Source organism: Alosa alosa, chromosome 17 (genome assembly GCF_017589495.1).
Source record: "Alosa alosa isolate M-15738 ecotype Scorff River chromosome 17, AALO_Geno_1.1, whole genome shotgun sequence".
Lineage (NCBI taxonomy): Eukaryota > Metazoa > Chordata > Actinopteri > Clupeiformes > Clupeidae > Alosa > Alosa alosa.
This window is the reverse complement of record NC_063205.1, coordinates 18,530,474-18,552,274: the sequence shown is the minus strand read 5'-3', so window position 1 is coordinate 18,552,274 and position 21,801 is coordinate 18,530,474. Positions and strand designations below refer to the sequence as shown.

At 44.0% G+C, this 21,801-nt stretch overlaps 1 protein-coding gene and 1 long non-coding RNA gene across 2 annotated transcripts; both read right to left on the bottom strand.

Annotated features, from left to right (window-relative positions):
- Nucleotides 1–3,723: 3,723 nt before the first annotated feature.
- LOC125310916 lies at nucleotides 3,724–4,763 on the bottom strand. The gene is made up of 4 exons (XR_007196385.1): nucleotides 4,318–4,763; nucleotides 4,114–4,215; nucleotides 3,965–4,027; nucleotides 3,724–3,851 (listed from the first exon to the last, which is right to left on the bottom strand). It is a non-coding gene; the product is annotated as an uncharacterized LOC125310916 (long non-coding RNA).
- Nucleotides 4,764–8,317: 3,554 nt separating this feature from the next.
- Nucleotides 8,318–21,196, bottom strand: e2f7 (E2F transcription factor 7). Its single transcript, XM_048267338.1, has 13 exons — nucleotides 21,025–21,196; nucleotides 20,182–20,274; nucleotides 19,697–20,002; nucleotides 19,166–19,328; nucleotides 18,700–18,939; nucleotides 16,873–17,031; nucleotides 16,505–16,642; nucleotides 15,992–16,174; nucleotides 15,492–15,576; nucleotides 13,570–13,909; nucleotides 11,772–11,931; nucleotides 10,948–11,330; nucleotides 8,318–9,990 (listed from the first exon to the last, which is right to left on the bottom strand). The coding sequence occupies exons 2-13, from the start codon at nucleotides 20,272–20,274 to the stop codon at nucleotides 9,838–9,840; spliced, it is 2,403 nt and encodes an 800-aa protein (XP_048123295.1). The 5' UTR covers nucleotides 21,025–21,196; the 3' UTR covers nucleotides 8,318–9,837.
- Between the last annotated feature and the right edge of the window lie 605 nt (nucleotides 21,197–21,801).

The window sequence follows — 21,801 nt, the reverse complement described above, 5'->3', positions numbered from 1 at the left end:
TGAGAGTGAACCATTTCACCATGGAGGATTGGGATATCCTAAAAGGGTGGTTTGCTTTAATTACTTTATGCTACTTGGCTGTTTTAGACACTCAGTACAATAGGGCCACTGTGTGGCTGATGTTTTAATTACCCAGTGCTGTCTTTATCCAGATGTAGAAAAGAAAACAAAAGCTTTCCCAAGCACACCATAGCTTAATAAGCATCTTCCAGTGAGACCGAAGAATATAGGAATGCACTGAGCTGGCCTGGTGAAACAAAACAAAGATGGATGTCCGTGTCCATGACAGGAATCGTGTCCTCCACGCTGGCGTTGTGTGTTGTTTGTCTGGTCTTGTAGAAAGAGAGTGTCTGCTGGCATGTTTGCTTTGCTTACATCTGTAGAAAAAAATGGAGCCCAGATGTGTATATGTGTCTGTCTGTCTGTATCTGTGTGTGTGTGTGTGTGTGTGTGTGTGTGTGTGTGTTGTGTGTTGTGTGTGTGTGTGTGTGTGTGTGTGTGTGTGTCTGCTTGTCTGTGACTGTGTGTGTGTGTGTGTGTTGTGTGTTGTGTGTGTGTGTGTGTGTGTGTGTGTGTGTGTGTGTGTGTGTGTGTGTGTGTGTGTGTGTGTCTGTTTGTCTGTGACTGTGTGTGTGTATGTGTTTATGTGCGTGTGTGAGTGCTATGATTTCACATATGAGAGATTAATCGTTGTTTTTTTGTAATTCATGGAAAAAGACATTGTAATTGCCCTTCTCTCAACACAACTCCAACCCTCTCACTGCATTGAGATCACAGCTAGAGTTTCCAGACCCCTTCTCATGCAATGTTGTTTATGGTAAAGCATTTCTGTCATCTTGGTGTATCTCCACTACATTAGGACTGAAAATGCTAAAAGGACAGAAAGGAATAGGACTCTCACACCTGTTATGTCTTCTCTCTCTTCTCACCTGTACTCGTGCCAGCATGTGTGTGTGTGTGTGTGTGTGTGTGTGTGTGTGTGTATGAATGAGTGTGTTTGGGGGATAAGGAATCTCACACACTTTGACTTATGGGAAGACAAGCTGGAAAGAAGTTCCTCATTCCAAGCCAAAGGGAGGACAATGAGATTATTTTGTTTGGTGTTTTCACTGCAAACAGTCTTTGCCACGCTCAGAGGAACGACTCCAGAAGGGCTGATCACCGGCTCTCCTCACTCACTCCGCAGCAAGGTCTTTGGGTTGGAATGCACAGAATAAGAAATGTCATTCAGCAAGAATTTATAGGCCAGTGGACTGGAGAGATTGAGAGAGAGAGAGAGAGAGAGAGAGAGAGAAGGGGGAATAATGCAAAACAGATGGTGCAGGTAGCTAGTGGTATGGGATCCTTTTAGGGTAAAAATAACGCAGACACACACACACACACACACACACACAGTGGTCATGAGTTTTAGGATTTCCTCAAGCCGAGGCTGAGCACATCTCCGAGGAAGTCATGTCAAAATACGTAACAGGCGCTTTCATTTTGCGGTGTCTATAGACTCGTAAAAGATTCATGATGTCTCTTAGGTTAACAGTGAGTGCTGTTGAAGATTTAGTGAGAAGGCCCTCCCCCCTTCTTTTTCCATAGCTTACTGTGAATGGCTGATGGCAGTTCACCATGCTCAGGTATTAAATTATCACCACTAGAATTTTGCCACCTACAGACCAGCGTACCCCTTTCACCACAACTACCAACTCATTGAGGAACCACCATTGTAACAGTAACTGCCATGACTTTAGTGAGGTAAAGTCAGGTAAGGTTAAACATGACTACTGCTACTCCTAATAATTGCTGTAATCTTGTACACATTTAGGCAGGTAGCAATAATTACTTTGTGCTAAATCACTACCAACATGGGTTTCTGAAGAGAATGTTCTGGAAATGGCACAATCCACCCACACCAGCACAAACACAACCCACCCTACCCGTGCCATTCACCACCCATACCTAACTGTTGGGACTTTAAGAGATATTTTTACCCCCAGTATTGGATGAGTGTGTGAAACATAGTCTTTTTGAGACTACCATGCTAAATTAAATCTCATTAACTGCTGGCATAGGACAGAGGCCTATGGAGGCCTGTTCAGTGTGTGGGTAAATCAACACAGGTTAAAGCAACATGGTATTATTACAATATATTATTATTGTATAATAATGATACATATTATTACCTTAAGTGGTGTCCAATTTGACGAAAACTGACTTAAAACATTTTTCGCAAAAAAGCTTATACGCTTGCATGCAATGTTTTTTCCGAGGTGACTATATGGCATTTACATTAAACTGGACCTAGAACACTTTGTCGAGGTATAGTGAGCAACACATACACACACACATACTTATATGACTCCGGTGCTGTTCTTGGATGTTAAAAAGACCCCTAGAAAGACCACTAATCCAGAATCACCTGTGTGAGTTAAAGTTATATTTGACCACCATACGACCTTAGGTACCCCCATTGAACAAAGGCTGTTTCAGGCTCTGGTGTGTTTTTAAGTTTCCTCATGTGATTGCATCCAAATGGGCAAAATAGGGTCATTATTCCGTCTGAGTCAAGCTGTTCCAGAAATGTGTGACTTATTTCTTCCATTGTCATTTCTCACTACATCAAATGTTACAGGTTTCCACTACAGACTGTTACGACTGCAGTTTTGGGTGGTAGATAGTGCTATCTTCTCACTAATGAACTCAGCGTGCCAGAGTCCAAATACAGATGCAGAGGTTCTGAAGCAGCTTCAATTAGGAATTTATTTGACTTGACTTCGGAATGCATGGTAAGGGGTATGCAGGTGTGAATGGACAAAACCTAAAATAGAGCTTATTCCATCCACATGTATAAGAGAAATAAACAAGATTTTTTTTCATGTGAGAAAGGAACATTTTTTGATGTCCTATCTTTGCAGCCAAACCTACCATAGAAACAATGAATAAAGTCATCACAAGCTCCAGTTAACATGATTACTGTCACCTAATTATTCTACAGCTTTCCAAAGCCACATCTGTAATTATCCAGATCACTACTCACCATAAAACCCATAAATGTTATTACCCTTTAGCATCAATGACTCCGTGCACTCCCACACTGATGATTAATGCATATGACATGAGAGCTAATATTCTCAGGGTTTAGTTTCAATTTAAGGCCCTTTCTGCTGCCGCCACCACTGTTTCAGTGGCACATTATTAGCTTACCCACCCTGAATGAAAGTCACGATTAAGTCACCATCACAGAATGTTTTTACAATTATGCTTGTATGACTGCAAACTGTTGTACCATTTGAGGGAGAAGAGAAATAAAAAGGTAATTTTAGCTACTTGAGGTCTAAAACAGTCAGAAAGAAGGAGCTATCTTTATACATGCGTTAGTCTACACTTTTTGTCAAAATTAAGTTATAGCCCTGCAAAATAAAGTAGTAACACATCTGTTATTGTGTGCGGCCTTCAGTTTCATGGGTTTCTGGACAAAATTGGCCTGCAAAGCCTGATAGTGCTTGATGCTAATAAATGTTTCAGAACTGTGATGGTAAATCAAAGAGAACTTGCAGGTTTAATTGAAATAATTGTGAACATACTGATTAGAATTTACGTTTCTATTGATGTGTTTTGTGAACAGGACCAACAAAAATAAACCAGCAATCACAAAAACAGAAGTATGAAGAGTTAGTTTATAGTGACACCAGAAACAGACTTCATGTCTTTTTTCCTTCTGCTTGTCTCTGGTCGAATGCCTCAACACATTTTTTTCTTTCCTCCATCCATTTGCAAACCAGGGGCCATTTTAAGTGTTAAGTTCCTTCCTTCTCCTGCACTTAGTTCTTGTCTTGCTATATTCACACTTGCTATATTCACATCTATGCATATGGTGGAAATATGTTATGGTGGAAATTCAGTCAGAAACAAGATTTTTGTTTTTCTACTTTTTCTAATCAACTAGCTACTGTAAATCATTTTTGCTGTTACGTACCATCCTTTGCCATTTTGTCCATCTTATCTTTTTTTAGGTCCTCAGGACATACCAGTGTTAGACCTAGAAGAAATTACATTCATGAAGAATGCGTTCTTGTTATGTATGCTGTTACAGTAATGTATTGATGCTTAAACATCAAATCTTACCCTGAGGAGGTTCCAGGGCCTTCAGGATGTTCACCAAAACCACATTTTCAGTAAGTTCATGTTCTCTCTCCACTCTCACATAGCTCTTCACAGTGTCAGAATCTGTCGGGAGGTTCATAATGTTAAAATCAGCAGCCAACTGAACATTTTGAGATGTTTTTGTTTCTATTGTTCTCACTGCATGGCCTGTCTACACTTACTCACTCAGAGTGCTGTCCGGGACATTATTTTTTGAGTGTAACGCATCAGCTCTTTCAACACATTCATTATGTCATCTGGAATTGGAAAAGGCAGGGTCAGCCTTTGTCTTCTTTCCTCAAGTATCTCTGGTCCAGCGTACGTAGCTCTCCTCAATTCCTCTGTAATGAGGAGCTTTTGTAGCTCCTTTTTGACCTTCCTCCTGCTTTTATTTTCATTAGCCCTGTCGTTGAGCGGAACACCCAAAGCCTCCAATTCTATGGTCAGTTGTTCTAGACTATATTTTCTCTTCTTAATCATTTTGCACATGTCGCCATCCTCATCCTGCCGCGCTGCTAGGCAGCAGGTCAAAAAACAAAGCAACCACATACACAAGCACAAAAATACCAAACAATTCAAAATCAACTATCTCCTGCACAAACTAAAGTAAGAGTGAACAAGAACACCATGTTCTTGTTCACACCATGTTTAGACCATGTTGTGTTTCTATATGACATAATGTTTCCAAGGTGCCTTTATGACATACACAAAATTGTTAAATAATTCAATGGAATGTCTAATTGTACAGTCTCTCTTGATTATCCATTATTTACTAGTGTTTATCAACGCATTGGTAGACTTTAACTACACTACTGTTCCCAAAGGTTTGGAATCAAAGATAATTTTTTTTTTTGAAAGAAATGCTTTATCTTTTTCAGTACAAATGATCCCAAACCAAAGTAAAATTGTATGGACATTGTTAATTTCAGTAGTAGTACAGAAAAACAGCTCATAAGTTTTATTACCTAAGTTTTATTATTAATAAATTGTAGGTTAGTCATCAAGAGCAGTGACAGTATATTGGTGTGACTGCCCATAGCTATCTGGGTCCATTTCCTTTGCTTTGCTCTTAAGTACTGACACCTACTGGACATTGTTTAGCAATGCAGAAGCCCAATTTGAAACTTTAGAATTGAAATTGGCTAATTCACTCACATTGTACATATAGGTCGATACTGTATGCAAAATATATGAATTGATTAGTTAGCTTAATTATACCATCATATTTGCATACTTATACACTACCATTCAAAAGTTTGCTGTCACTGCTTTGACTGCTTTGAGTGCACTGACTGGAGTGTGTTACAGAATGGAGAGGACTTAGAGGAGGTCACACAGTGCACAACTGACTACCTGAATTTCTGTATGGACATTGTTGTTCCCACCAGAATTGTACGCTGCTTTCCCAATAACAAGCCTTGGATAACCAGCAATGTAAAGACCCTTCTTAATAGGAAAAAGATGGTGTACAGAGAGGGGGACATGGCAGAGCTGAGGCACGTGCAAGTGGAACTCAAAGTCAAGCTGAAGGAGGCTAAGGAGGACTACAGAAGGAAGGTGGAACAGAAGTTGCAGGAAAACAACATGAAGGAGGCATGGAACGGCATGAAAATTATAACTGGCCTGAAGAAGAGCAGCAGCTCTGTGGAGGGGGACCTGGACAGGGCGAACCAGTTGAACCACTTCTATAACAGGTTTGACTGCCCCGCTCCATCTCCAATGGGAGTGGTCTGTCCACCACCCCCTGCAGACTCAGGCCCTGCTCTTGTTTGCGTGCCTGCCCTACCCCCAACTTCCAGCCTCCCAGTCTCTCCAGCTCTGCATCCCGGTGACACCCAATGCCTGACGCTTCATTGCCTGTGCCTGTGAAGGTGTCCACGACTCTGGCAGCCTTGACAGGGACATCAAGAAGGTGGTCATCCCCCAGCCCCCCACACCCCCTCAATACCAGTGCAACACTCACCCCCACCATCACTGGATATTGCACCCCTCCCCCACACAGTGATCACGAACAATGAGGCGACAACTACCTCAGTCAACATCACATGTGATGAAGACAATGGAGCGACTCGTCTTAGGTATGCTCAGACCCCAGGTACGCCATGCACTAGACCCGTTACAGTTTGCATACCAGGAGAAAGTGGGCGTGGACGATGCCATCACTTATCTTCTACACAGGACACATTCTCACCTGGACAAGGGGAAAAGTGCTGTTAGAATTATGTTCTTTGATTTCTCAAGTGCTTTTAACACCATCCAACCCCTCAGACTGGGAGACAAGCTCTTGCAGATGGGTGTGGACGCTCACCTGGTAACCTGGATCACAGATTACCTGACGGAGCGACCACAGTTCGTCAGACTGAAGAACTGTCTCTGACACTGTGATCACCAGCACCGGAGCGCCGGTTGGGTTGCGTCACAGGGAACTGTGCTTTCTCCAGTCCTGTTCACCTGTACACATCTGACTTCCGCTACAACACTGAGTCATGCCACATGCAGAAGTTTTCTGACGACACTGCAATTGTGGGGTGTATCAGGAATGGGCAGGAGGAGGAGTATAGGAGTCTGGTGGAAGACTTTGTGCAATGGTGCAAACTCAATCATCTCCAACTCAACACTTCAAAGACCAAGGAGATGGTGGTGGATTTCCTCAGATCTAAGCCCACTCTGCTACCAGTCTAGATTGATGGGGTCAATGTCGAGGTGGTAAGCACCTACAAGTACCTGGGTCTCCACCTGGACAATAAACTGGACTGGTCAGCCAACACTGACACACTCTACAAGAAAGGGCAGAGCAGGCTGTACTTCCTGAGGAGGCTGCGCTCCTTCAATGTGTGCCGCAAGCTCCTCAGGATGTTCTACCAGTCTGTTGTTGCCAGCGTCCTCTTCTATGCAGTGGTATGTTGGGGAGGAAGCACAAAGAAGGATGCGGGGCGACTTGACAGGCTGGTAAGGAAAGCTGACTCTGTAGTGGGAGCTGAACTGGATCACTTCAATATCTGACAATATCTGGTGCATCACTTCAATATCTGACAAAAGGACCCTGAACAAACTGATCAACATCTTGGACAATGAGTGTCATCCACTCCACAGCACTATTGTTAAGCAGAAGAGCCTGATCAGCTGGAGACTTCGCTCACTGCCTTGCACAACAGACAGACTGAGGAAGTCATTCATCCCCAGGGCCATTGAACTGTTTAATACATCACTTAAGGGAAGAGGAGAAATAGACTTCTCCACATAGTCTGTCTGCCTCTTCACCACCTCCAATGTCTTGAACTGTCTGTCCACTAGTCACTTTACATTTGTCTTCTGCCTCACTGTTTGCGTGCTGTATTAGCACATATGCACAACCCCTCCCTCCATGCCACATACCTTTCTTAATATAGTTATTTATATATAGATATTTAGACTTTATTCTTGCACTGTTGCACTGTTTGACTTACTCATTTACACCATCACCATGACACTCATTCACACAGAGCACCTTACCTTATGCACTGAGAACCACAGGCTCAGCCCCTGCTTCAGTCATTGCAAGCGCACCTGATTGATTATTCACCCACTATGTGGATACTGTTTTTTAGAATTGATTTTGATTAAGTTTTATTTAGCATAATTTGTATTTTGTATATTTAGTATATTCTTTATCTTCTACCGTCCTTATTGCTTAGTTGTGTTTTTTATATTATATACACTTTTAATTACTTTTTCTGCTGTTATTGAATGTGTGTGTGTTGTCTGTATGCTAGTGACCTTGAATTTCCCCTAGGGATCAATAAAGTATATCTATCTAACTTAGATATTTCCATTCCACTCAATTATAGACAGAATACCAGCGGAGATCAGTTGCATTGTTTTTTAATCAGGGCAGCAGTTTTCAGATTACATTATGTGCTTACATAATTGCAAAAGGGTTCTCCAGTGTTTTCTCAGTTAGCCTTTTAAAAAGGTATCAGAGATTAGTAAACAGAATGTTCCTTTGGAACATTGAATGAATGGTTGCTGATAATGGGCAATGTAGATATTGCATTAAAGATCAGCCATTTCTTTCTACAGTCAAAAATGTCTAAGTGACCCCAAACTTTTGAACGGCAGTGTATACATGTTTAACCATTGTTTATTAAAATTGAAACCTATCAAAAAAGACACATAATGACCAGCCATGTAATTTAACAGTTTTATTCAAAAGTTTGTTTTGTAATATGACACCAGTTTGGTCCATGACCGTTATAAGGGCTCTTCTAAAAGGAACACTGTGGTGAATGGATGTACATATGACCTAGGCAGGAGCAGATGGAGGGGTATAAACTAACAGTGTAATGGAAGTTTTAAAAAGCAGCATTAAATTAACATACAGCCATGTTGAAGCATCAACATATTGACAAGAGTACACAAACATTAATAATTACAAATACTACAAAACATAAGGCTAGGTAAAAAAAAAAGTATCCACAGTTCAAGTTAATGATCATTTCACATTTTTTGTGAAACGCACAACACAATCATCCTATATGCACCAAACCTCCTGCAACTCAAAAGCACAAGCACCAGGACAGAGATATTTGGCACATTTTCTTACAGTACCTAGGATAAGTGATAAGCCACCCTGGGTGCTTGCCAGGTGAAAAACATTGTCACTTCATTTCAAGTATGTTCCGACATTCACTAGTGTGGCTCTGGCTGGGGTCTGCTTGAAGAGACCGCCACGCAGTGTTTTCTAAACGTTATGCCTGGGTTCTCTAAACGTTCCTAACCTCTGAGGCTTCTTGGAACGTGTTTAATGTCAGAAGTGATAACATATGGCACAAGCTTAGCCAATGGAACCCATGTCCCATGGGATATAACCCTACAATCACACAGCAATGGGTGCATGTACAAAGATGCACAACACAACACAGGATAAAATCAAGGCACATTCTGAAAAACCTTTTGAATATTGACTTTCGCAGGACAATAACAAGGCTTTGTATTACTTTGTTTACTCTAGTGTTTGCATATTTAGAAAAATAGGACTGCATTCCTGAAATGGAAGGTTTCATCAAAACCTCGAGGTCTAATATAACACGTTATAACTAACCAGTACAGTCCTGGAAAACTCTTTAGAAACCCTAAAACCAATCTTTCTGCCATTTTGTATATCTATACATTTTTAAAACATTACCCTGTTCAATATAAGATTCTAACACTGATAGACATAGCTTTTAGCTTCGCTAAGGTACGGTTTACCTTCTGGCCTATAATGCTTTGCTTGGTTAAATGAACTGTTTTAGACCTTACTGGAACTCAAAATAGTAGTGCTCAATTTTTCCCATTAAGAAAATATCACATATAAATAATGTTGGGGAATAATTATTAATAATGTAACAATTTAAACAGAGGAAATGGGTCAGGTAGCCTTTTTTTTTTTTTTTTTTGGTCATGCTTAGAAGCAGGGATTGAATTTTAAATGTACCCCCTACCCCCCACTCATATGCTTTACAGTGACCACAAGAGGGCAGTGTGATCATCTGATATCTATAAAAGACTTTAACAAGTGAAATCCCTGCATCAGTTGCAGCTGTTCAAGCCCTTTCAGCACGTCCACCCTGCTGCGTAACCACCGAAGCTGCGGTGGAGTGCCAGGAGTCCCACAGAGCACCACTTCACGCCGCAGCTGAGGCCGCCAGAGTGGGGGGGTGGGGGTGGACGACCTCCACGTGACCTTCAGTTGGCCACTGGGTTGCCGATGTCCAGTCTCCTCTGGGCAGAGCCTCGCTTGCGTGTCTCCAAGGTGACGGGCGTGCTTCCCAGGGTGCCTGGCGTCTGGAAGAAGGACTTAGAGCCGGGGACCATGGCCTCCTTAGGGGTCAGAGGGGTCTGTAGAGAGGGAGAGAGAGATGTTAGATCCTAACGCATACTTTCTAGCCAGCTCTGTCACACACAACTCACTCTCTCTCTCACACACACACACACACACACACACACACACACACACACACACACACACACAAAGGTCTAATATCAATCTAACCGCATTTTAATTTCCACTCAGACACTACAACCTCTACAAGCCCTCTGCCCCAAAACCCCTAAGCAGCAGCAGCTGATTAACATCCATATTGTCATGCTTAAATCTTCATGACTCCATTTTGCAAAAGCATAAAAAGAAAGAGCAGAAATCTGTGGACGGGTCTGATCGATGGAAGGCGGGATGCAGGACGCCTTCGGGAGAGGAAGAGGAAGGCTGTGGTGATTCATGTGCGCTAATGATCGGCTCAAGTCAGCAATACCCCTCTCTACGGATGAGCACAACTACAATTTACTAAAGGCTGTCCAGACGAAAAAGCCTTTAAGAATTCAAAGCAGGACTGTGTATTGCTTCAATTCTATCATCCTCCATTGAAGTCAACAAGATGACATTTGCCAGCGACGCAAAAAAGTGATGGATGATTTAGCAGCGGAGAGATGTCAGCAAGTTTCGCTAATGGCCTTTCCTGGACTGAATGACTCTTCTGGGAACATGAATGTAACTTTTTGTGTTTGCCTTCTGCATGGTGCACAGCATTGTAAGTAAAGTGGATGTAAGCCACATTGTACTGGGCTGGGGACCTTGATGGTGCTTATTGTTATTATAGATTCTAATGAGTGCACAATGCATATTATGAAACTATCCATATTGAACAACACACATCATCAATACCCCCCGATTTATAACAAAATAATACATATATCTCCTGGTTTGACATGGAACATAGTGTTGCTATGAATAGGAATGTCTATTTTAGAGTTAGTAATTCAGTTCAGTAACATATGGAGAGATGGCGGCTGACTCACGTGAGGGTCAGAGAGAGGCAAGCGGTCATGCTGCCTCTGTACCGTGGCAGGGGACGCCGGGATAGCCGAGACCCCCAGGAAGGAGTGCTCCGGGGCGGACAGCGTAGTGGAGGGGGACGCCAAGGCGAAGGCACCTGGGCTGACCACAAAGTGCGCGGGCGACATCATGGTCGGCACGTTGAAACCGATGCCCGGCGGGTGGGCGTGCGAGTCCACGGAGCCGTTGGTGAGCAGTGCCGCCGGGTAGGAGGAGAGGGCGGAGGAGGGCACTAGCACGTAGGGCACGGCCAGAGAGGACATCGCGCCCGGGGACAGCGCCACACCGCCGGGGGACATGGCCACGCCGCCTGCAGAGTGACCCGCGGAGAGGAGGAAGTTCAGGCCTGGACACATGAGAGAGGGAGGAAGGGGATTGTGACTCATTTGTTTTCATTTCACAAAATCAAGTGAACAAATAAGTAAAGACACAAATGTTCCGAATAGAATTGTATTGTATTTTTATTACTATTATTCATCATAGTTCATTACTTACTAATAGCAGTAGTAACAATAGTTGTGGTAGTAAACTCACTGTGATCCATTACACTACACATGGTTAGGTTTGAAGAGCCGTATTTGCGTTCTATTCGTTAAACATACACCACTGACACATAAAATACCACAAATCCTAAGGTATGGTGCTTAACATTGCATGACAACACTGTTGCAACAGTTACAAACACCAGAACATTTTGTCTACATGGTCTCTGGGACATTTCGATGGGGACCATATCAGCTGGTTTGAAAGAGCCACAGGTGATCATTTTGCGGGGGGATGCTCCTACCTGCAGAGTTGGGAACGTAGAGGTAGTGTGATGCAGGTTGGGCCACCGCAGGGCTATGTCTCTCTCCCTCGTCCCGGGAATGGGCCTCGCTGACGGGCACGCCGAGCTGCAGGCAGTGGGTAGAAACTCTGGGGCCCTGCTGAGCACCCTCTGCTTCAGCCTGTGGAACACAACGAGAAGGAAATAAATATCCTTTAGATGATGAAGGAGAAAAGTAGTGAAGACAACTGGACTATTTGTTGATTCAAAGTGCCCTGGTATGGTCAAATGGAGACCTCTTCTGCCAAAACATTAACTTCATGTTTTTCTCCTACAAAAAAAGAGCTATTACAACACTGTGCATAACACATGATGATATGTCATTAATAAACTAGGATATTTAGTAATAACGCTATAATATCCTATGACAGTTTAACAGAACTACTATAGTATGTCCCAAAGTACTATAAGATTCCTATAGTTCTTTTTCGTTAGGGTCACCACCGTTTTCTCCTCCTCATAATTTTTTAATTAATGTAGATCACTGTGTATTCATTAAAAAACATAAAGGGAAAAATTTCACAGTCAATATTTCCTACTCTTCATTAAGATGTGGAGAAGCAGCAGTCACACTTCCATCACTTGTCCATTAAACATAATTGAAACAGATTGCTATGAGGGAATGTTTCAATAATCTCTAATTGAGTAGATTTCTCCTTTTTAGAAATGATTAAACTGTATCCATTTCTCGAGAATATTGCCATTGAGTTTAAACTACAGCCTCTATTCATTCAAGTATTCAGTGCTTAATATTTTATTAATAGTCTCATTTGAGAGAAGTAGGAGGTGTCATTTATTTATTTAAGAAAGGTTCTTGTTATGAAGTAGGTTAATTTTGAACCAGAGAGGACAGAACATTAAAACCATGATTTCTCTGTGACCGTGAGAGGGAACTCATGTATGACTGTTATGACATGTCAACTTTATGGAGGACCAACGTTTTCATTTTCCTCGTCTAGCATGACTGAGACCGTGAAATCTCATCACTCATTTGAATGGCTATTTTCACCTTCCCAAGTTTTATAGGCTTTGCCAAGCAGAGATGGCAGCCATTACAGGAAAAGACGCCCATAGTGGGAAATGGTCCAAATTCTAGCGCTGGTCACAGGAGTCCTTCAGACGTGTGTTGAAATCATGCGGTCATCATAAAGGGCAGCAACCCTGTGTGTGGCCTAACTGACAACGTCTGGAGTTTGTGCTAATTTGGGAATCGTAATGGCCGTTACCACGGGGACCTGAGGAGCTTTCCGGCAACTGCTGTTGCTTCTGAGCGAGCATAAATGAGCAGAGGGCACTGGCATGCTAATAACACGGCTCACGATGACCTGAACGGTCACCTTGGAGACCAACAAACATGTGCTCTGTTGTGATTATAAGACACTGGCAGGGAAATCTTTCCCGCCCTGCACAGTGAAATGCAAATGCAAGTCTGTCTGTTTATCTGTGTCTGTCTGTCTGTCTGCTTATCTGTGTCTGTCTGTCTGTCTGCTTATCTGTGTCTGTCTGTCTGTCTGCTTATCTGTGTCTGTCTGTCTGTCTGCTTATCTGTGTCTGTCTGTCTGTCTGCTTATCTGTGTCTGTCTGTCTGTCTGCTTATCTCTGTCTGTCTGTCTGTCTGTCTGTCTGTCTGTCTGTCTGTCTGTCTGTCTGTCTGTCTGTCTGTCTGTCTGTCTGTCTGTCTGTCTGCTTATCTGTGTCTGTCTGCTTGTCTCTGTCTATGGGATGAGCCTGACGCGTCAGGTCCAATCTCGTCTCTCACCTTCTGTTCTTCCTCGCGTCGCTCTCGTTTGCCCACCGTCCTCGGCTCCGCATCCTCCTCATTCACGCTCTTCCTCTTCTCTCGGACCTCTGCCGCCCTGGGCGACGACCCCTGACCCTGACCGTCGGGGGCCGGGCCCCCGTACAGCATGAGGATGGAGGGCTGGGAGAGGCTGGGCAGGTAGGCAAGGTGGGGCTGGGGGAAGGAGGCGGCGCCGGGAGGTGCCGTGGGGACACTGTAGGCCCCCTCGGGAATGGAGATGGGGAGGGCCAGCGGGGCGAGGCCTGGGGACCCCACCTGGGGACCCACTGGGGAGCGCTGACCCACTGGAGTCTGCAGACTGGGAGACACAGAGACATGCAGGAGATGAACAAACTTATTGTTCAAACAGACATTATTCAAACGCCGACATGAATGGAAAGCGTACATAAACGAACAACAGAAATACCCATGTTTAAAAAGGGACCTGTATCAAAAAGCACAAATTTGAAAAATAGAAAAATATCTGAACACATTATTTTCCAATACATGAAAACAGACTTAACTCAGCATTTCACTTTTTTATCTGTGCAGTGATACATGAAACCCAGTGATAAATGATCCCTCTGCCTTCTGACATAAATGTAGCTTTGTGTACAGTCAATAGTTCAGCATTATAACCCAACCATTTCGATTTTGGATTTATAACAGACACCCACCATTTAACCCATCTGCATCAAATGATATGTGCGTTAAAAGTGTATCTGTAGATGCACACATGCTGACAAGCTGACATTTTGTTTGGAGTCTGAAAACCATTCTCTCATGTTTACTAGAAAGCGCTTTTGGCCGGAGAGCGGATTTTCCTAGTCGTAGTAACGTGAGCTGTGTGAGCGCTGTGCACAAGAGCAACCTCAGCAGTGAGGGGAGATGCTGTGGTTTGGCCTCCACTGCAACACACACACACACGCGCGCGCGCGCACACACACACACACACACACACACAAACGCTCTTGTAGAGAGTAAAACATAACCAACCCACTGCCCGACCCATTCATGGTCTCTTTCCTGCCAACGTGCGTAAATACTTTGCCCAAGACCCCTCTCGCCAAGGTACATAAACGCTTAAGAGCTAAATGACTACGTTCTGGCTGAACGTTGAAATGACTCGCATACGCCAGGGGCAAATCGCCCAAAACCGAGGCAGTTTGGGTTACACACTTCTTCGTAACCGGGGCCCGTTAAAAGTACACTTGGCCTTGTGGGATGTGGGCAGCGCTTAGTGTGCGACCTTCTTCTTAGCGGTGAAGTCCCGGAGCGAGCCTTGCGAGACCAGAGCCTCTCTCCCACAGCCGTTTCCTCTCGTCAGCACGGCCCTGCTTCCATCTCAATTTCCCCATGGAGGATGAGACAATGTGAGGGTGATTACTTTCTCATCGCAAATCTAACGGGACTGCTATCGATTATTTACCCTGCAAACTGAGGCACAGTGTCATTGTTCAATTGGGCAACTGGTTAATACTTTAATGGTGGAGCATTGAGACAAACGTTCCAGGCAAACGTCTGATAAAATGTCATTGTTATCTTGACTTTTCTTCAAAGGTGAATCAAGAACACGGCCACGGAGGCTCGTATGCTCGAAGCTGCTGCCATTATACTTCCTCTTTGTAACTGGTGGAAAATGGGCCATTGGCTAACAGAAGCATGCTGCAGTTGCGGTAAAATGCTACATGGCTTTTTGCGTAATATGCTGGACGGACACACACACACACACACACACACACACACACACTGGCATTTGCACTTCCAGTTCCTGCAGGCACAAGCATCTAGGAACAATGTTTCCGTATGTCATGCAGTGTGGTCTTGTCCTTCTGAAGAGGACAGCACACTGTATGTTTTCACAAACTAACCGTCTGTGGGACTCACACACACACACTCACCCAGGGGCCTCGCCGAACTGAAGACGGCACGCGGCGCTGCTGCTCCCCAGCTTTCTGGAAAAATCCAGGGGTTCGACCCGATGACCTGCACACAGGGGAACCGCAAGAGTCGATCATTTCAAGTGATCTAAACCATGTGGAGCCCTGGACGAGATAAGAGCCAGGAATGTGTGGTGTCACAGAGGAGTCAGACTGTGGGAACTGTGGAGGCCAAACATAGAATACTACCACACTGACAAATTAAACTCATAAGTCAAAGTTATTAAACATCTCGATGTTGTTTTTGATGTCCTGCAAAGCTGTTGCCAAGTGTGTGTGTGCATGTGTGTGAGTCAGAAAGTAACCACATTTTCCATTCTGTTGAGAATGAGCAATATCTGCTTCTGGCCTGTACTCATGTTTTTGTATAGCGTGTGTGTTTTTTGTAGTATGTGTTACATAGTTATATACTATACGTGTGTTCAGTGCTGTGTGTGTGTGTGTGTGTGTGTCTGTCATACCGGAGTTATCACTGTTTGGTGTGCTGGGCGCTGAGCTTGTGAGTCTGAGGTTGGCAGCGGAGGTGGGCACCACCTGGAAGGAGGCGTGGCGTGTAAATTTCTCCCTTCTGCCCGCTGGCACCGTGAGATGGGCTTCAGCATTGACCTGAGGCAAGGGGATGCCACTGACCGCCACGGAATCCTCTGCAGACCAACCAGAGATACACCTCAGTTAGCCAATCACACTTCCTCAAAAATGAAAGAACCAATCAACCTGGCGAGAAATAGTAAGGCCCAAAGCAATGGAGTAGTGGAAATGTTTACATATACTACAATTATCCAACATAAATGTATCTAGTTATGTTGACACATTAAAACTATTACTTTCTCCATTATTACGTCAGTCCAAACTACATGACATGACTACCAGCGCTGCACGATTAATTAGGTACTAATCATGCATGCACTCAACAACAAGAGAAGTATGGCATCAACACAAAAGAAATCTCAGGTCAACTGATGTGCGTGTGTTACCGGTGATGGTGTGGAAGTCGGCGGGGCCGATCCACTTGAAGGCGGGCTTCCTGCCCTTCTCCTCCCTCACGTGGACCTTCTTGATGAGGGACAGGCTCGTCAGGACGTTGGCTATGTCATACAGACGTCGTACCTTAGCTGCCGAGACCAGACAGACAGAGAGAGTCAACTTAAACATCAATAGTGCCACGCGATGGTCATCCCATTGTGTGTGTCTGTCTGTATATGGTAGTATTCTGCTAGAATGCGGATCAATATGGCTGCAGTTTAAGAGAGTAGTGTAATAACAAAAACAGTAACTTAGTGGGTCAGTTTCTGTGTGTGTCTGTGTCCCTGTCAGTGTGTGATTGTGCGAACTAGGAGCTCACTTTTGTATTTGCTGTGATTGGCAGTGTCCTGGCTCTCCTCGATGAGGATCTTGGCAGCCATGTCCAAGGTCACCGTGAGGGTTTTGGACACCAGGAAGAGCATGACAAACTTCTGGCTCATGATGCGCAGGGACTTGTCTTTCCTCCTGCAAGCAGTGGCTGAGGGATGGGACGAGAGAAGAAAACACTGCGCGTCAAGAAGACTTTCAATTACGACAACATTTTAACAGAGAGAAAATGGGTACTTCCTCCATGGATGTTACAACAAAAGGAGCAAAGAATGTAATATTAAAACAAAATTGATTGAGTAACTAATCATCTAATAAATCAATTAAAGGGATATTCCACCATTTGGGGAATTGGAGGGGATTTTCCACCTCCCCTTGAGTTAAACAAATGGTGGAATATCCCTTTAACTAGGTATATTTAGTATGCTCAGGTGGAGGGAGGACATTAGATACTTTTGTCAGAGAATGAGATCAATGCATAGTTTGACAGTTTTGTCCAACAAATCATCCACACCCAAATCACAAGATGTCGTCTCTTGACAGATTCTCCAATTTTCCACTCCTAATGCTAACAGGGCGCCAGGGCTTGCAAATGTAGAAACCATGACTACCATCAACAAACCTTGTGGAGTGGCATCCTCACAGCACATCGATAAGACTTCCAAACGTGAACTAAAGCTGTCTTTTCAGACTAGCAGGATCTAAGCAAGACGTTGGCAAGACTCCACCAAAGAACATCAACTGAAACAGTGGAAATGATATCCATTGCTGTCTAGCCATTAACAGTAAAAACTGTTGATTGTCCTGATGTGTCTGAGCACATTTGTATGCTGTTTGTATGCCCTGAGGATGGTTGTCTGACCGAAAGCTTGGCAAATAAACTTGCAAAGGATTTAAGTGTGCAGACAGTTTATTTTGAGATTTTCAGTTTTTGTTTGTCTGGCTCCTTTTTGATCATGAGTGCTGTGTAGCTCCTCCATAGCCATTAACAGTAAAAACTGTGTATTCGGAATGCTCTCGTTCTGCTCTGCAGAGGTAGGTACACAGAAAATAAGATAACGGCTAAAGTAGTTTGATTTAATCACTAAAATCCTATCAAGTCTTTTGGGATGCTTCTAACCCCTCAACCCTCACCCCACAGCACACAGAGCATCAACTGAAACAGTAGAAATGATATCCACTATTGTTAAACCATTACCTTATAATAACAGATAATACTGCATAATCTGCTTCCTCATTATCCTCTGTTAATCAGTCAAATCCTGTCAAGACTTTTAGGACGCTGCGGGACCCCCCCACCCACCCAAGCACAGCACACAGTATTAGCCGTTTCTAATTAGCCACTCAGCTGGGCTACACATACACATACCTTGCTACCATGGTGACAATGCAGGCACTAGCTCTGTGTTTAGGTCTACTGCTTGTGTGCAGTGGGGATTATTTACCTTAAGCCGGAAGTATTGATTCTGGCCACCACCAGGGACACATGGTTACCTGTGTGGAGTGTCTTGTTGAAGCCCTGGACACTAAACTGTGATGTATTAGTGGTTTTGGTGGGGACGCTATTAATAGCCCAGTAACGCAGCAGTAACAATACACACCACTGAACACTAACCAAACGATAACTGACGACTCACTTTCCGTTCCCATGGTGAAATAATTGATAGACAAAACAGTTATCCGTCAAAAACACTGATTTTGCCTCATTCAACTTTCCCAGACTCCCTCCATCTCCACTTATCTCCCTCTCTTTTCTGCCTTCATTTGCAGAAACCCCCACCATTCCTCCTTTCCCCCCTCCTCCTCTTCCTCCTCTTACCGTAAGCGCCATCTCCCTCCTCGCTCCGCTGCGTGGCCCCTCCACGCGTCGCCGTGGCTGCAGTCGTCTGCTCCATCTGGAGGTGGTAGCGCTGGCGTCGGCCTTGCTGCTGCAGTTCCTGCAGGGTCTGGCTGAGGCGTGGCCGTCCGTGCCACACGTACTGGTTCTTGGCCATGCGGCTCACCAGCATCAGCGACTCCAGCACGTTCACGATGTCGTAGATGCGCCGGCGCTCAACACCTGTCCCACAAAGGATCAGTTATTTACATGTATATGTTATTTTAATGCTATTAAATTGAAAAAGTCCCCTGAAGCAAGCATCAGCTCTATTACCGTGTTCAGGGTTGACTGCGGATTTGTAGGATACAATTATGAGCTGGCACAGGCCATGTTTCTGGAGTGGGGTGTGTGTTTGGGGTGGGGGTGGGTTGCTGCGCAGATTAATTAATCAGTGGCATGGTCTTACCCAGGCTCGTGGCCACCTCGTCCAGAGAGATACTGATGGTTTCAGAGGATGCTGGGTAATCAGGGTAGAGGGCCAGGAACTTCTGGCACAGCAGACCCAAGCTCTTCTGCTTCCGGCTGGGCCGCTTCTCAAATTCATCCCCACAGTCTTCCACCACATCAAACTATGTGTGTTTGTGTGAGAGAGAGAGAGAGAGAGAGAGAGAGAGAGAGAGAGAGAGAGAGAGAGAGAGAGAGAGAGAGAGAGAGAGAGAGAGAGAGAGAGAGAGAGAGCTTTTCATACATACAAAAACATTTCAACACAATTCTAAACTACACACTGCCACCATTTTGTACATTCTCTTATTTTCTGATCAAACTAACTGATGTGTCTCATACATCAGGGAAACAAATATGTATTATTCCTTGTCTGAATAAAACATCTTCACAGTGATGACTTAAAAACTGGTACTAAGGATTACAGAGGGGTTCAGTTGTGATTGAGGTCCAACAAGCTTGAGAGTCTATGAATGCAAAGGTGTCACTACTGTACCTGGCAGGAGTCATCCAATTCTGCATCTTCTTCCTCTTCCTCCACTACCACCAGTTTTTCTTCATTCTCAATGGGTCGGAAGAGGATTTTCTTGATCTCTCGGTCCCTGATGTCTGGGCTAGCCGCACTGATCAACATCTTCAGGTTGGCTGTGGGGGTCCAGGGGTCTGGGTGGACTCTGTCAGGATGCTTTATGGGGGTGATGTGAATGAACTCAGAGGCTTGTGCCTTCTTGCCGTTAGTAGATGTGGATGTGGCGTCACTTTTGTGAGGAGTCACTTTCCTTCTTTCTAGCCTCACATTCTCCTAAAAAGATACATTGATGTGAGGGGGGAAGTACACATTGGCAAATGTTGTATTTTTTCTCATAAGGAGCAAATTCCTCACAGCTATTGTTACAAGAGTACGTCAGATAAATCAACAGGTCATTGTCAGTCAAAGAACATTAATGGTCCACACCTATGGGTAAATAGGAAGGTACTTGCCTTCTGATCATTTTTGCCAACGTTGTCCTCAATAGCTGTTCTGACTTTACGCGGACTTATCAGGTCCCTTAAAGTCAGACAATCACTTTCCATCTGTATAAACAAGAAAAATCTTGTTAGTTCTTCAATGAACTAAACGGCAGTCAATGGAGAGGTTCAGATTAATGTTGAGCCAAAACTGACGATTTTAGAAAAATTGTACAAATGCAGTTTTAATAAACTTGTGGTGCAGCCATTGTAACAAGGAAACGTGTCTAGATTCAAATAATGTTATTTCTCAAAGATTACGCCCTTGTCGAACATAAGGGGTAAGTACATTTTGGCGCAAATAATGTAAGGTGAGGTTGCATTACCTAGCTGGCTAGCTGTGGAACTGTGCTTGTCTGAGCAACCACGTTAATTCCTTTTTCACCATAAACGTAGACGGATAATCAAACAAGAATCGTTTTGTATAATGGTTCAATGTTAACACTCGAAGAATCATTACATGGCTCAGAAATGACAATGTAACTAGCCGTGTAACTTTTTAGCAATCAGGCTAGGAAGCTAACAAGGTACCCAGCTAATGTCCAAAAAGATTACTTCAATTGTCAGCCAGTATTATTAGGCAATGGTATGTTTCACGCATACATAGGCAAAACAACAGAAAAACAATGTAACTTTAAAGATCAGAATTTCTCTGTACTTATGTGGCCAGTGTTCAACTAATAAGCACTGACTTAAGTTAACACTAGCTGGTTAACCTGACCTATCGCCCGAGTAGCCACAGGCAGAAATCTAGCAGCTATAACGTTAACGTTATATCGGGATACATTAGCCATCAAGAATACTCAGGTTACTTACCTTCGCCGTTTTTATTTTCCTTATTATAAATTACGCGATAGACAACGATCAGCAAATTCGCGATAACTACTGTTACCCCTGTGCTTCCTCAACAAGACATACTTTCCCTCTATAATAAACTCCTCTCAGATACTCCTGTATGACTGACCACTCTTGAAGTTGCATTGCTGATCAGAACACCCGCTCAAGCTTGTTTTCTGGCGCTCTGAATCTCGTTCCTCAATCTGACCAATCGCCATCAAGCTTTGGTGTTGAGGCTCCCCTTTCTTACCTCTCGACCAATCAGCATGTCGTTCTAACCACGCCTCCTGGGATTTGTTGGCGCGGCAGTCGGCGCGGTCTACTGCACACCCTGATGAGTTCTCTGGTGTAGACTAGCTGCGGCGCGCACCTAGAAACCTAATTAATAAAGCCAATCACTACAGCTTTTGTTGTCAGGGGTAGACCACATACCCACTACAACTCTGTCTAATTAACCCGAGCAGAAGGAACACAGATGGAGGTGCGAGGATAAATGACAGAGGGGCTCTTTTTGGCGCTTACACCGCGGGAAAAACTGTAATTTGAGGTGTAACCGGGGAGTCTAGGACCCGCCCCGAAGGCTATCCCCGAAACCTTGTTACATAATCGCCTGTAGAGTCTGTAGCCTCTGCTATTTGAAGAAATTGCCGCGCATTCAGTGAAATTAGCCTAGTGTGTGTCAGATGTGTCGAAGAAAAAAGATGTTTGTTTTTAAACTACCACCGTTTATAAATTCTCAAATGCATTCGCAAGAAA